The 12,472-nt window shown below is 52.1% G+C and overlaps 2 protein-coding genes across 2 annotated transcripts in view; both read left to right on the top strand.

The window, feature by feature from the left end:
* The first annotated feature begins 588 nt into the window (after positions 1-588).
* DLGAP2 (DLG associated protein 2) overlaps positions 589-12,472 on the top strand; it is a 905,804-nt gene continuing 893,920 nt past the window's right edge. The window contains exon 1 of the mRNA XM_030937560.1: positions 589-779. Within this exon, the coding sequence (XP_030793420.1) occupies positions 762-779 (18 nt within the window). The 5' untranslated portion in view covers positions 589-761. The remainder of the gene's footprint in view (positions 780-12,472) is intronic.
* LOC104662148 lies at positions 1,510-3,323 on the top strand. The gene has a single exon (XM_010363092.2). The coding sequence runs from the start codon at positions 1,861-1,863 to the stop codon at positions 2,329-2,331; it is 471 nt and encodes a 156-aa protein (XP_010361394.1). The 5' UTR covers positions 1,510-1,860; the 3' UTR covers positions 2,332-3,323.

Here is a 12,472-nt window from a genome sequence, read left to right as displayed (position 1 = left end):
CGGGCTCCCTCCAAGGGCTCTCCCTGCGTCCGGACCCAGATTCTCGGGGCGCCCCCGGTGGGTCCCCGTGAAGCCGCCGCCGCACACCCACCTCAGCGGAGCCCGCCTGTGGAAACCGGGGGCGGTTCCGCTTCCAGCACCCACGCGGCGGCCGCACCTCGCAGTGAGACCCTCGCAAGCGCCCGCGCCTCCCTAGCCCCGCGTCCCCTCTGCCCCGCGAGCCCCCCGGGAGCCGAGCCGACTCGAACCCGAGCGCGAGTCCCTTGCACAAACACGCTGGCGCGTCCCTAACCGCGGTCCAGAAAGGCTGACCCTGCCCGGGGGCGACGGGTGTGACCCGGTCCCCCGCTAACTTTCGGGCGCGGTGAGCGTCGCCCGCGCGCGCCGCGGTGGAGGCCGCTGCTTTCCCGCCGGGAGCCCCGCGCCGTCCCCGGGTGACCCGCGCGCCCCGCGCAACAGTTGGGGCCGGGCTGTCCGCGCGCTCCCCGAGCCGGGCCCTTCCCCAGATGCAGCCGCGCGCCGGCCGCCCCCCAGTGCGCCGGTGCCTCCCCGGGCGCCGAGTGCGCAGGCGCCGGCCGTGAGGACCTACCGTGCGCCGGGCTCGAGCGCTGTCTGAGCGCGCGGCGGCGGCGGCGGCGGACGGACAGACGGACCGCGGACGGACGGACGGACCCCGACCCGCGAGCCCCGGGAGCCGCCGGCCTGAGGAGGAGCCGCTTCGCCATGTCGCCCCGCACCTGCTGAGCTCGGAGCGTCCGAGGATGTCCGCGCTGAGGAAGGTGCGAGCCACCGGGGGCCGCAGGGAGCTGGGCGCGAGGAGCCGGGCGCGGGGCTGCGAGAGCCGTCGAGGCGGGGAGGGGGCGGCGTGTCGGAACCGCGGGGACGCAGCGAGGGCGTCAGGGTTGGGGGCGGGGACGAGCGGGGGTCGTGCCGCCCGCCAGGGCCGGAGCGCCGGTGACCCCAGGGACAGCCTGTGCTCGGGGTTCGCGCGTTGCGCTCCTCGCCGAGCTCCGCGCATCTCTGGCCGCGCTCGGGGGTGCCGGGACCCTGGGCTCCGGGGCTGCGGGAGCCACGGGGCCGCGGAGGTGTGAAATTCTCCGTTCGTGGAGGGGGGGACAGCCTGGGGGGCGCCGGCGGGCCAGGGGCTACGCGCCTATCTCCGGTGGGACAGCTGCGAGCGAGTGGGGGCGGCGGGCAGCAGACTGCATCCCCCTCCCCCCAAGCCCGGGTGGAAACGCCGACGGGGACCGGGAATGAATGAAGGGTGTCGGGCTGGGCTGCGCGCGCGGGGGCTCGCGGGGGCGGGGGCGGCCAGGAGGGGCCCCTTGTGCCGGGCGGCCGCGGCTGCGGAGACCAGGCGGGGTGGAGGGTGCGCGCAGCGAGGGGGTGGCCACCGCCCGGCTCTCCAAGTGCGAGCGAGGAGCACGGGGGCTTTTTTAGGGGTGGTTGCTAAGCGAGGCGCTACCCAGCGCAGGGTTTTGTAACTAAGCCTCCCCCGGCAGCGGCTGTTGCTGTTCTCCGGCTCCTTCGCTAACGATTGCAGGAGAAATAACGAGGATGTAATTATTACAGCCCTGCGCGGAGGGCTGGGAGGCGGCGGGCGCGGGCTCCTCTGCCTGCGCGCCCAGGTGGGGCTGGGCTGGGCTGGACTGGACATCGCTCCCCGCCCGGCCCTCCCTCCGCGCGCGGCGTGTGCGGTGCCGGAGGCTTTGGAGCAGGCTGGACTTGGAAACCCGGGGAGGGGCCTCGAGGAAAGATAGTTGGGCGAGGTGGGCGCCGGCAAGAAGGCGGAGCCCCGGCACAGCGGAGGTTCTCAGGTGGAGAGCGGGCGCGGGGGCGAGGGCGCGCGGCGGGTCTGCGATGCGTGTCGGAAACTCGCAGCCCCCGGTCCTGGCCCTGCGCGCTTGGAGCCCGGGTCCTTCCCGCCCCTGCGCGACGACGCCGCCGCCGCCGCTGGTGAATGGCGATCCCGGCCACGGCTTGGAATTGGGAATTCGTGACTTATCGGCGGTGCCGGTCTTGTATCGATTAAAGATAAAGCCATCAGCAGTGAATTTATCCTTCGTGTGGATGAACTCGGCCAGCCCGGGCTGTGGGGGGTTTGGGAGCTGGAAATATCCTCCAAAGCGCCGCCGCTTCTCCCATCATCCCGGACTCGAGGCTGGAGGCAGCTCCGGTGACGCGAAGGCGAGGACCCCCCGGCGGGGTGGGGCCGGGGGCGCCCCGGACAGAGACCCGGTCCCAGCGCCTGGGGGAGCCCGGCGATCCGCGCTGTCAGGAGGACTCTTATCCACAGCCGGTGATTTAATTGTGTTTGCAGTTGGGAAATAACCGAGTACCTCGGCGTAGCCCGAGGAAGTCCAGGAGGCTCTCCAAGGACCCCTCCCCCAGGTCGCGAAGCTGCGCTAAACCCCGGCCCCAGCGCACCTTGGAAAGCACATTTTGGCCTGAAGTGAACGCACCTTACACCATTTTTTTCATTTTACTTCCTTCCTTTTCTCTGAGAAAGGTAATAGATAACCAAGGCCAAAAATGGCGAAACGATGAAAAAATGGTAATTCTTGGCAGGTCAAGTTGTTACTCTGGGTTTAAAAAAATGTCATTAATCAGGATTTTCCAGTAGCCAAATTGTCTTGTGCCGGCAGCTGGGTGACTCACAGATTTGGCTCCAATAGTAATTGTAGAGTGTGCGTACCATTTCCTTCTGGATGGTGTGACTTTTTCATTGCTTGGAAGAGAACACATTAGAATATTTTATCCCCTACATCTGGCAGCATGGGGAGCAGGCTGTAGGCAATATTCTGTCCAAGCACAATCTGGGCGGGGAGGCCGCGGAGGGACAGAGGTGACACAGAGCCGGCCCTGTCCTGGGTTCTGTCTCGGGTCACCTGAGGCATCTTCACCGTGTCAGCTCAGGGGCGTGGGATCTGCTCTCAGTGATGACCTGGGGCGCGTCCTGCCTCTGTGCGCCATTCCTGCCCCTTCACTGTCACTCCTTGGTGATCGCCCCTGTTCTTGGGTAAAAGTGGAGAGGTACGGAACGGCTTCCTCTGTTGATCTACCACGTCAAATCTGTGTGTTGTATTTTCAGGTTAAAGGGTAAACATTGTAAGCAAAATGAGTACTATGTCAAATAATTCAAAGGAATGAAGTAATTTAAAGTAAAGTTTTCTCAACACAGAGATGTTTTCTCAGATAAGCATTCTAAGTCAGCTTTTCATAGTATTCAATGTGTATTTGTTATCCTTTGAAAGAACTTTGCACTTACGATAGTCCAAAGTGGTACAGCTTGAGACAGAAATAAACATGTTTTTATTTACCAACTTTTTGTATGCCTTTTGTTACTTGTGATTTAAATGGGTTAGTTGGATTTTTATTTTTATAGAATTCAGATCACATTACGTTATTTCTCCCCAGTGACATACATGCCCTTATGTGGCAATCTATTGCTTCTCTTATTTTTGTCTACTTATTTCAGTTTTGAAATTGGTAGAAATTCCAAATTAAATATAAAAGCAAAAATAGGCTTCATGGAATTTAAATTACATTGGATTCTGTGTACCCGGAACTCAACTAATTCTGTAACTAAAGTGCTCTAATATCTTTTTAAGGGTGAGAGGATTTTGTTTTGTTTTGTTTTGAAGACATTATCTTCCATAATGTTAAAATTGAAGGAATGCTATAATTTTTTTATTATATAATCGTATTTGAGGAAAAGCTTCATGACTCCTCAGTTATCCAAAGAATTGAATGATGTATACTTTGATTGTAGATTTTAAAATGAAGTTAATTAAATATTCTATTTATTGACCCTCAGGACAGATGCTTCATGGTCATTCATTGGATACAATAAAAATAACTATGATTCATCATTTTGGCCAGATGGGAGTCATATTTAGAGCATTGCCAGCATGTTGGTTATAAAAGAATTATAGGCTGCCATACAGGAAGTTAGTGGGCACACTTTCTATGCAGTTGAAAATTATTCTTAACCGTAGTTTTACCAAGTAGTTTTCATCATACGAGGCTTCCTAGTACCACCAACTTCTTAAATATGTTTTGTTGCTTCCTAGGTACCTGTGTGTACAAAAACTGAGCATGGTGATTTCATGTGTGTTCATGACAAAAGACTTTAATTTCTAGGGAAGCTAAGCAGGTGGGCTTTGGCGTTGACCAGGCATGGCGTCGTAGGGTGTGCAAACTCCAGTTTAAATCCTGCATCTGCTGGTAGCCACCTTTCCCCTCCAGGGCTTAATAGCAGTAACAAATTAATCTCCTCAGCAAAGGCAGTAGAAGCTCATCTGTAAACCTCTGTTTTTCTTTTTTCATGTCATTCTTCTGCGCACTGACTTCATCTGCCTATGAAAATCTTTTCCCAATCCTCAGGTCATGGGCCTTGACCTGCAGTCCCTTAACTTCAGCTCCAGGAGAGGTACCGGGCTGTTGTGGCATCCCGGTGACGGGTGTCCGCTGCAGCTGCTCTAAGGCGTGCACCTCTCCTGATTTGCTGGCAGTGTCTTCTTCATGTGGGATGTTAGTTGCCTTAGTTCTGAAACTGTCCTGTCTGTATTTATTGGTGGGCCTTCAGGAGTTGAGCTTTCTAGACCCGTTGCTGCAGACTCTGGCGTATTCGCAGTTCAGCGTAGGTCTGCCTTTCTAGGCAGCAGTAAGCTCCCCTTGGAGAATACCTGCCCCCTCATGGGGTTGGCTTAGTGGACCCCTCTTCCCGTCAGAGGTGGCTCCTGACTGGTCGGAGCCTTAGCTCCCTCTCAAGAGCACCTGGATCAGTGAAGAGTGGGAACTTTCTAGGAAGGGAAAGCTTTAGGAAAAACGGCGGGAAAGGTGTAACGCCTGGAGCTGTGGCATCAGTGCACAGCCTTGTGGGGATGGCCTGTCTGGAAACAACACCTTCATCATCTGTCTGTGGAGGAGAAGGGCGGCGGTTATGCAGAGAGCTTGGTCCTGAGGACGCTGTTGGAAGCTGTGAACTAAGTTATGCCTGCACCATCATTACCCCGTGATTTTCAGTTACATGAACCGGGATGTTCTTGCTTTGAATTGACTTTTCTGTCCCTGACAAGCAAGTGGGATATTTCGGTTTTTAGTTTCTCCAAACATTTCCATGTTAAAGCTCTTGTTGCAGGGAAAGGCTTGTTCATCTTCAGGTACTGTTTCTTATATGGTACACTGTGTGTATCGGCAGGAAAAGAAGAAAAAAATTTAAATAAACCATTTTAAACAATGAATAAACATTTGGAACCAGCCCATCTGTAAACTTGTGTTAAAAATTTTCAAAGTAACCTGCGAATCTGACCGATCATTGTCGTTAAAATGTTTCACACTCGGGCCGGGCGCGGTGGCTCAAGCCTGTAATCCCAGCACTTTGGGAGGCCGAGACGGGCAGATCACGAGGTCAGGAGATCGAGACCATCCTGGCAAACATGGTGAAACCCCGTCTCTACTAAAAAAATACAAAAAACTAGCCGGGTGAGGTGGCGGGCGCCTGTAGTCCCAGCTACTCGGGAGGCTGAGGCAGGAGAATGGCGTAAACCCGGGAGGTGGAGCTTGCAGTAAGCTGAGATCCAGCCACTGCACTCCAGCCCGGGCGACAGAGCAAGACTCCGTCTCCAAAAAAAAAAAAAAAATGTTTCACAGTCTGCACAAAAGAAGAAAAATGGAAATGATCCCCGAGGGTCCACAGAGTATGTATTTTAAGTTAGGCTGTATTAAAAACATCCTCCTGTGTGTAATGAATGTTGGTCCCATGATTTTTGCACAGCATTGCAAGTGGCTTTCTAGAGACAGGGTATCCCTCTGTCATCCAGGCGGGAGTTCTGTGGCATGATTATAGCTAACTGCAGTCTTGACCTCCTGGGCACAAGTGATCTTCCCACCTCAGCCTCTCTAGTAGTTGGTGTATGCCACCACACCCATCGAATTTTTACTTTTTTTTGTAGAGAAGGAGGTCTTGCAGTGTTGCCCAGGCTGGTCTTGGATTCCTGGCCTTAAGGATCCTCCTGCCCTGACCTCCTCAAGTGCTGGGATTAAAGGAGTGAGTCACTTTTCCTAGCTGTATTTGGCCATTTATTTGACCTCACCATATTTTAGTTTTCTCATCACTAAGAGTGGGGCTAATGCAATATTAACTTGATAGGGTTTAGGAGGATTAAATGAACTGATGACTGTAAAGTGATAAGAATGGTGCATGTAGTAAATGCTGGATTAGTCTTGACTAGTTTTATCATGAAAAAATATAATTGAGGCCTACTTTGAGCCAATCCACAATGGAAGTTAGCAAGCCACTCTTCGATTTCTCCCAAAACTCTTTTACTTATTATTTCTGGTCTTCTTTTACTTTTTTGTATATCTCTTGCCACTTTCCAAAAAGTTTTTGACCCAACTTAACCACAAAAGGACAAGAGCAAAAAAGTCAATTAGAAAATAGAAATAGAAAATTAGAGGAAACAAATGTGATAACCATGCTTTGAATTGCTTTGAATTGACTTTTCTGTCAATAACCATGAGGATGAATGTAATTCTTCGGGCATCACATTTGACACTGAGCTTCCAGGGAGTCAAGTCAACAAAAACCCAAAACCACAAAGCCATGTTCGACCTCACTCGATTGTGCTATCAGGGTGGACATTGCATACTCATTTTTTGGTGAAGATGAATTTTCTCTGGCACTAACTTGTAAGAGATGTTCTGAGGTTAGATCTTATATTCAGGGGCTGGGGTTGTATAACATGTAACAGTTACAAATACAGAAATTTTTTTTTTTTTTTTTTGAAACGGAGTCTTGCTCTGCGCCCAGGCTAGAGTGCAGTGGCCAGATCTCAGCTCACTGCAAGCTCCGCCTCCTGGGTTTACGCCATTCTCCTGTCTCACCCTCCCGAGTAGCTGGGAATACAGGTGCCCGCCACCTCGCCCGTCTAGTTTTTTGTATTTTTTTTTTTTAGTAGAGATGGGGTTTCACCATGTTTGCCAGGATGGTCTCGATCTCCTGACCTCGTGATCCGCCCGTCTCGGCCTCCCAAAGTGCTGGGATTACAGGCTTGAGCCACCATGCCCGGCCACAGAAGTGTTTTTTAATGATTGTGTCTTGATTTGTTTTCTTTGAAATAAACCAGAAAAACTCACATGCGCAGCCTACACTCAGCACTGATTATCTCTTCTTGGTATTTATTTACTTATTTATTTAGAGATGGTCTCACTTCTGTCTATCAGGTTGGAGTGGCATAATCACAGCTCACTGCAGCCTCGACCTCCTGGGCTCAAGCGATCCTCCTACCTCAGCCTCCCAAGTAGCTGGGACTACAGGCATGTGCCACCACACCCAGCTAATTTTTTGTATTTTTAGTAGAGATGGTGTTTCACCATGTTGCCCAGGCTAGACTCTGACTCCTGTGCTCTAGCCATCGGCCTACCTCAGCCTCCCAAAATGTTGCAATTATGGGCGTGAGCCACTGTGCCAGGCCTTTTGCTGGTATTTGCATGTGATTTCCGTGGCCAGGTCTTCATGTCTGCATCACTCACTAAGCTACTGTGGTTTAGGGCTGAAGACATGTGGATTCATGTTGTGTGTCCTGCAGACAACAGCAATTTCTCAAGTTTCGTGTGCCTTCACATTTCATCTGAGTCTTTGCATGTAGATGCCCAGAAACCTGTTTTAACTGAAGGTAAGTGTTGTTCTGGTGGCTGTGGCAGTCTGTGGATGGAGCCGTCATAATGGTTCTCTCAGACCCATCGCCACTTCCCTCTTCTCTCTCTTGTCTTGCGCTTTGGGAAAAAGTGCTCGTTCGCTCAGCAAGCTTAGAGGCAGCATCTCCTCTCCACACATCCTCCCTGACCCACGAGATTGGGTTGGGCAGGTTTCTCTGTGCCCTGACTGTTAGGGTGACACCTCTCACCACCTTGTAATTCCCACTTTCCTTGTCTTTGATGTTTTGGAATAGCCACTCTGTGAGAAGGGTCTTGATCACCCTTGAACCCTGGCCCCTGGTCTCATCTAATGATCTGAATGGGTGAAGGTGCAGAAGAGGGGCTGATGCCTCCTCGAGGTACAGATTCCCCAGCCTGACCTGCGTCTCTGTCTCTTCTCCGGCCACGTTGCCCTCCCGGGGTGCTGGCTGTCTGCTCCCCACAGTCACTCTCTGTTCCTTGCCTGGGCTGTGCCCCAGCAAGACTCTGGCTTCACCCCCACTTGGCAGTGCTTTTCATTCTGCCTTTTCCTCATGTCTTTTCTCTCAAACCTAGTTGGAATGCTGCTTCCCCGGCCCCAATGTCTGAGTGAGGTCATGCTCCCAGCCTCCAAATTCTTCGCTGGGGCTGGGTCCCAGCCTCCACCTCCCCCAGTCTGTCCACATGCTGTCCTCAGTGCAGCAGAGATGGCAGGGAGGGGTGGCCCAGGCCATCTCTATACCTGCTGCAGGGTTTTAGGCCATGTCACTGGATAAACAGTTGCATGACCTCGTAAATACACACAGTTGACGCCTCGGTACACCGCCGTCCCTTCTCCATGTTTCAGCCGCTGCTTCCGAGTTGTGGGTGCTGGAGAAAAGCACAGCAGCAGGTTCTTTACCTTTTTTCTTGGTCTTTAATATGAAACCTTTAGCTCTTTAAAAATAATTTCTGTTGTGTAACATTCTTCGTAATATTTTGACATTCTGAACAAACTTCCAAACATCTGTTTTCTGACTATCTTTACTATATATAATTTAGAAATTTGCATAAACAATTGAGAGTTGTAGTTTCAACCTTTTGTTGTGGCCATTTTAGAATGTAACACTACTGGGTCTGAAACAAAATGTTCTAGGTTGTCGCTATAATTAGATTCAAAGTTTTATTTTTGTTGGTGAAACTTGAATTCCGTAGTTCTTTAAAGCAACCAAAGAGTATTTCTCAGTCTTCAATTTTTCCTGCTACTTGCTTCTCTAATGATATTTTCTTAAGAGTCACAGCACTCAATTAAAAAAAAAACTCTTCTTTGCATGTAACTATCCCAGCAGTTTCACTTCTGGAAACTTTTCCTAAGGAAGTAATCATGAATTTACAGCAAGTTAGGTAAGTGGATGTCCCCTCCAGTTGTGTTTCGTAGTATAATACTGGAAAACAGCAGTAACAGGATTGGGTAAATTCATGGTGACACAGCAATGTTATAAAAAATACACATCCACAAAAAGATGGAAGTTAAGTACTTAAGTCTATAAGAAGGTGTTCATACCATATTAAGTAAAGAGAACGGATTATAAGACAGTGTGAATATGTTCATCCATTTCCCTAAAGCCACTGAGTTTGGAGCATAATGACCAGACTGGAAGGATACCGACTCCAGAATGAGGAACCCTAGAAGCCCGATCACATCTCCATCTCACTCAGCGCCAGGCCACCTGCCTATGGGGGTCCGCACCACCCCTCACAGCCCGCCCAGGCCAGCTAAGTTCATCCCGTCAACACTCTGCCCCCATCACCCAGGCCTCCTTGCTGGTGCCTGAACTTCAGTGATTGTCCTGGTTCAGGGCCTGTATGCCCTGCAGGAAGGATGGGGCGTATCTCTCCTTTCTCCAAGCCTTCCTACATGTGGGGCTTCTCAGAGAGGCCAGGCGAAAGTGGGTGCCATCCCTCTGGTGCTTCCGGCTCCCTTGCCTTCTCACGCCCCGTGCAACTTATTTATTTTTGATGTTTTCTGATCATATCTGGTGTCTGTTGAGTGCTTGCTGTGTGCCAGGCACTGCTGGGCGAGTTACTCACATTAACTCATGTGATTCTCATGCCAGCCCTGTGAGGTCAGTGCTGGCGTTGTCTGCAGGCTGCGGATGAGGAAACTGGGGTAGAGAGGTCAGATGGTGCATCGGATCCCGTGTGGGGTCACACAGAGCCTCAGGCCACATCGGCAGGGGGGCTCCAGAGCTGGGGACGCAGCTGCCACCATCCAGTGTCGCGGGCTGGGAGAGATCTGTGGGATAGAGGGCCGCCCACTGTGGTCATGGCAGTGTCCCCCATGCCTGACACCTTGCTGGGCATGAGCCCCTCATTTGCTGAATGAATGTGGATCAGAATGCCAGCTGCACACCTGCAGGTGCTGAGGTGGACAGTGGTTCTGATTTTCTGGGTTTTGTTTTTGTTTTTTGCTGTATCAGAATACTTTTGGCTGCATATAATAGAAAGTCCCACATAAAACAACTGAAACTGAGGATTTGTGAGTTCTTACCACAGAGCACCACAGCGACTCATCCTCAGCAACCAGGTTCCTGCTGCCTGCTCTGTGGCCTTCAGCATCCCGGCGTAGCCCCTGCTGGCTGCAGACACTGGCCCTAAAGGCATGATGCGGGGACGGTGCCCCTGTTGGTGACATCAGCCCTGCAGGCATGATGGGGGACACCTTTACAGTAAGGAAACCTTACTGTGAGTTCTCCAGAAGACCTCCCCTCACATCTCATCATGTCCAAGCCAGTGGCTGGGAAGGGCAGTGGGGCCCTTGCGCTGGGCCTGGGGTCGTCACACTCGCCCTCCTGGGCTGAGCTGTCCTGGTTCTCCGGGGGCCGGGGAGAGCGACACGGGAAAGCCGGCCTGTCCTAGAGACCAGGAGGCTCTAGAGGGTGAGGGGCTGCCGGGCACTGCCCTGCCTCTGACTGCTTCTCTGAGTGTGTGCACTACCCACAGTGCATCATACTTCTGAGTCTTACGGTACTTCTTTATGTTTTCGTTCAATAAAAAGACTGCAAGATATCATAAAGGAGACAGGGAAGGAGAAACCTCCTCTGAAAACCATCGAGCCATAGTGACAAGTGCACCATGTACCATGCGCCGCACCAGTCACGTGATGGGCTTCACCGCCAGGCCTTGCTTAGGCATCTTTGGTCCCGAGTTCCAGAAACGAGCTCTGACTGACGAAAAGCAAGGCGGAGAGACCGGGAGGACAGGCCATGTTCCAGCCTAGGGGAACGCGGAGGACACAGGCAGCCGGAGGGTGAGCTCTGAGGTGGGATGGGGTGCAGGGCAGAGGTGGGGGCTCTGCAGCAGTATGGGGAGGGGCTCCAAGACGGGATGGGCAGGCTCTGTGGCAGGATCAGGTCAGGGGGCTCCAGGATGGGGCAGGGTGGGGGCCTCCGTGGTGGGACAGTGGGCTCCCTGGTGGGATGAGTGGGTCTGTGGTGGGATGAGTGGGTCTGTGGTGGGATGGTGGGGAGCTCTGTGGCAGGCTCTGTGGTGGAACGAACGTGTCTGTAGCGGGATGGACCGGCCTCTGTGGTGGGATGGGTGGGCTCTGGTGCTTTCTGTCTCTGCCTCGCTCCTCTAAGACTGAGGTCCACAGAGCCAGCTCAGCTCGGCTGCATGCTCCACGTAGCTGCAGGGGTGCGTGACCCCTGAGTGGGGACAGAGTGGTCCCCGTGGGCGTTGGTGGGTCAGCATATCCCATGCTGTGACCCGAGGAGGAAGCCCTTACTGGGCGTTTGTTTTCTCCCAGGAAAGCACTAGAGTCCAAACCATAGAGGAGCCGAGAGATAGAATATCTCGTATCATTTACCACTCACTTTAGCTTTTTAAAAAGTGCTTACATATATCGGGTGACATCCAGCCCCGCAGTGCTGTGAATTTGCGAATAGCCTCACCGAGGAGTGCGTGGCGGCGCACAGGTGTTCGGCACTGCCCATCAGCACCTGCCTGTTCCTCAGAGCCCTCCTCTGTGGTGGGCTGGGACATGCTCAGAAAGCAGCCAGTGGCTTCCCAGTGGATAAGGACAGACGAAACCCCGGGGTTACTGCTTTGTCGTGTGGCATGGAGACCTGTCCTTGGCTGCCAGTCTTTGCTTTCTCACAACTTTTACTGTATTTGTTATAGCTCTTGAGATTCTTCTCACCTACAATTTATTTTGCTCTCTCTGTATCTCATGGTATCATGGGAGGCGAGTTAGGCTACTTTTGTACATTTTCTTTTCTTTTTTCTTTATTTGAGACAGGGCCTTGCTTGTTGCCCAGGCTGGGATGCAGTGGCATCATCATAGCTCACTGCAGCCTTGACTTCCTGGGCTCAAATGATTTTCCTGCCTCAGCACCTGAGTAGCTGGGACTGCAGGTGCATGCCACCACACCCAGCTAGCTTTTTATATTTTCGGTAAAGCTGGGGTTTGGCTATATTGCTCAGTCTGGTCTCAAACTCCTGGGTTCAAGCAATCCTCTTGCCTTGGCCTACCAAAGTGCTGGGATTACAGGTGTGAGCCATTGCACCTGGCCTTCTTTTCTTTTGTTTCTGGTCATTTTATCTGCTAAGTATTTAGGAGCTAATTAATATATCACAAGTCAGCAATAATTCCATGACCTAGAAATGATTATAGTTCATTGGTGTGTTTCTTTCCAGCCTTCTTCTAATTATTTTAAAAATGAGAATTGGAAACTACTTTGTTTTTTTTTCACTTTATATTCTTTTCTAAGAATTTGCCCATATATTCAAAACATCCTTTTATAATTTAATT

The sequence above is a fragment of the Rhinopithecus roxellana genome, chromosome 9, assembly GCF_007565055.1.
Source record: "Rhinopithecus roxellana isolate Shanxi Qingling chromosome 9, ASM756505v1, whole genome shotgun sequence".
NCBI lineage: Eukaryota > Metazoa > Chordata > Mammalia > Primates > Cercopithecidae > Rhinopithecus > Rhinopithecus roxellana.
This window is presented reverse-complemented; position numbering and strand designations above follow the sequence as displayed.

Excerpts from the sequence above, each read along its gene's own strand:
- LOC104662148 (XM_010363092.2), top strand. The coding sequence starts at position 1,861 with ATGCGTGTCGGAAACTCGCAGCCCCCGGTCCTGGCCCTGCGCGCTTGG.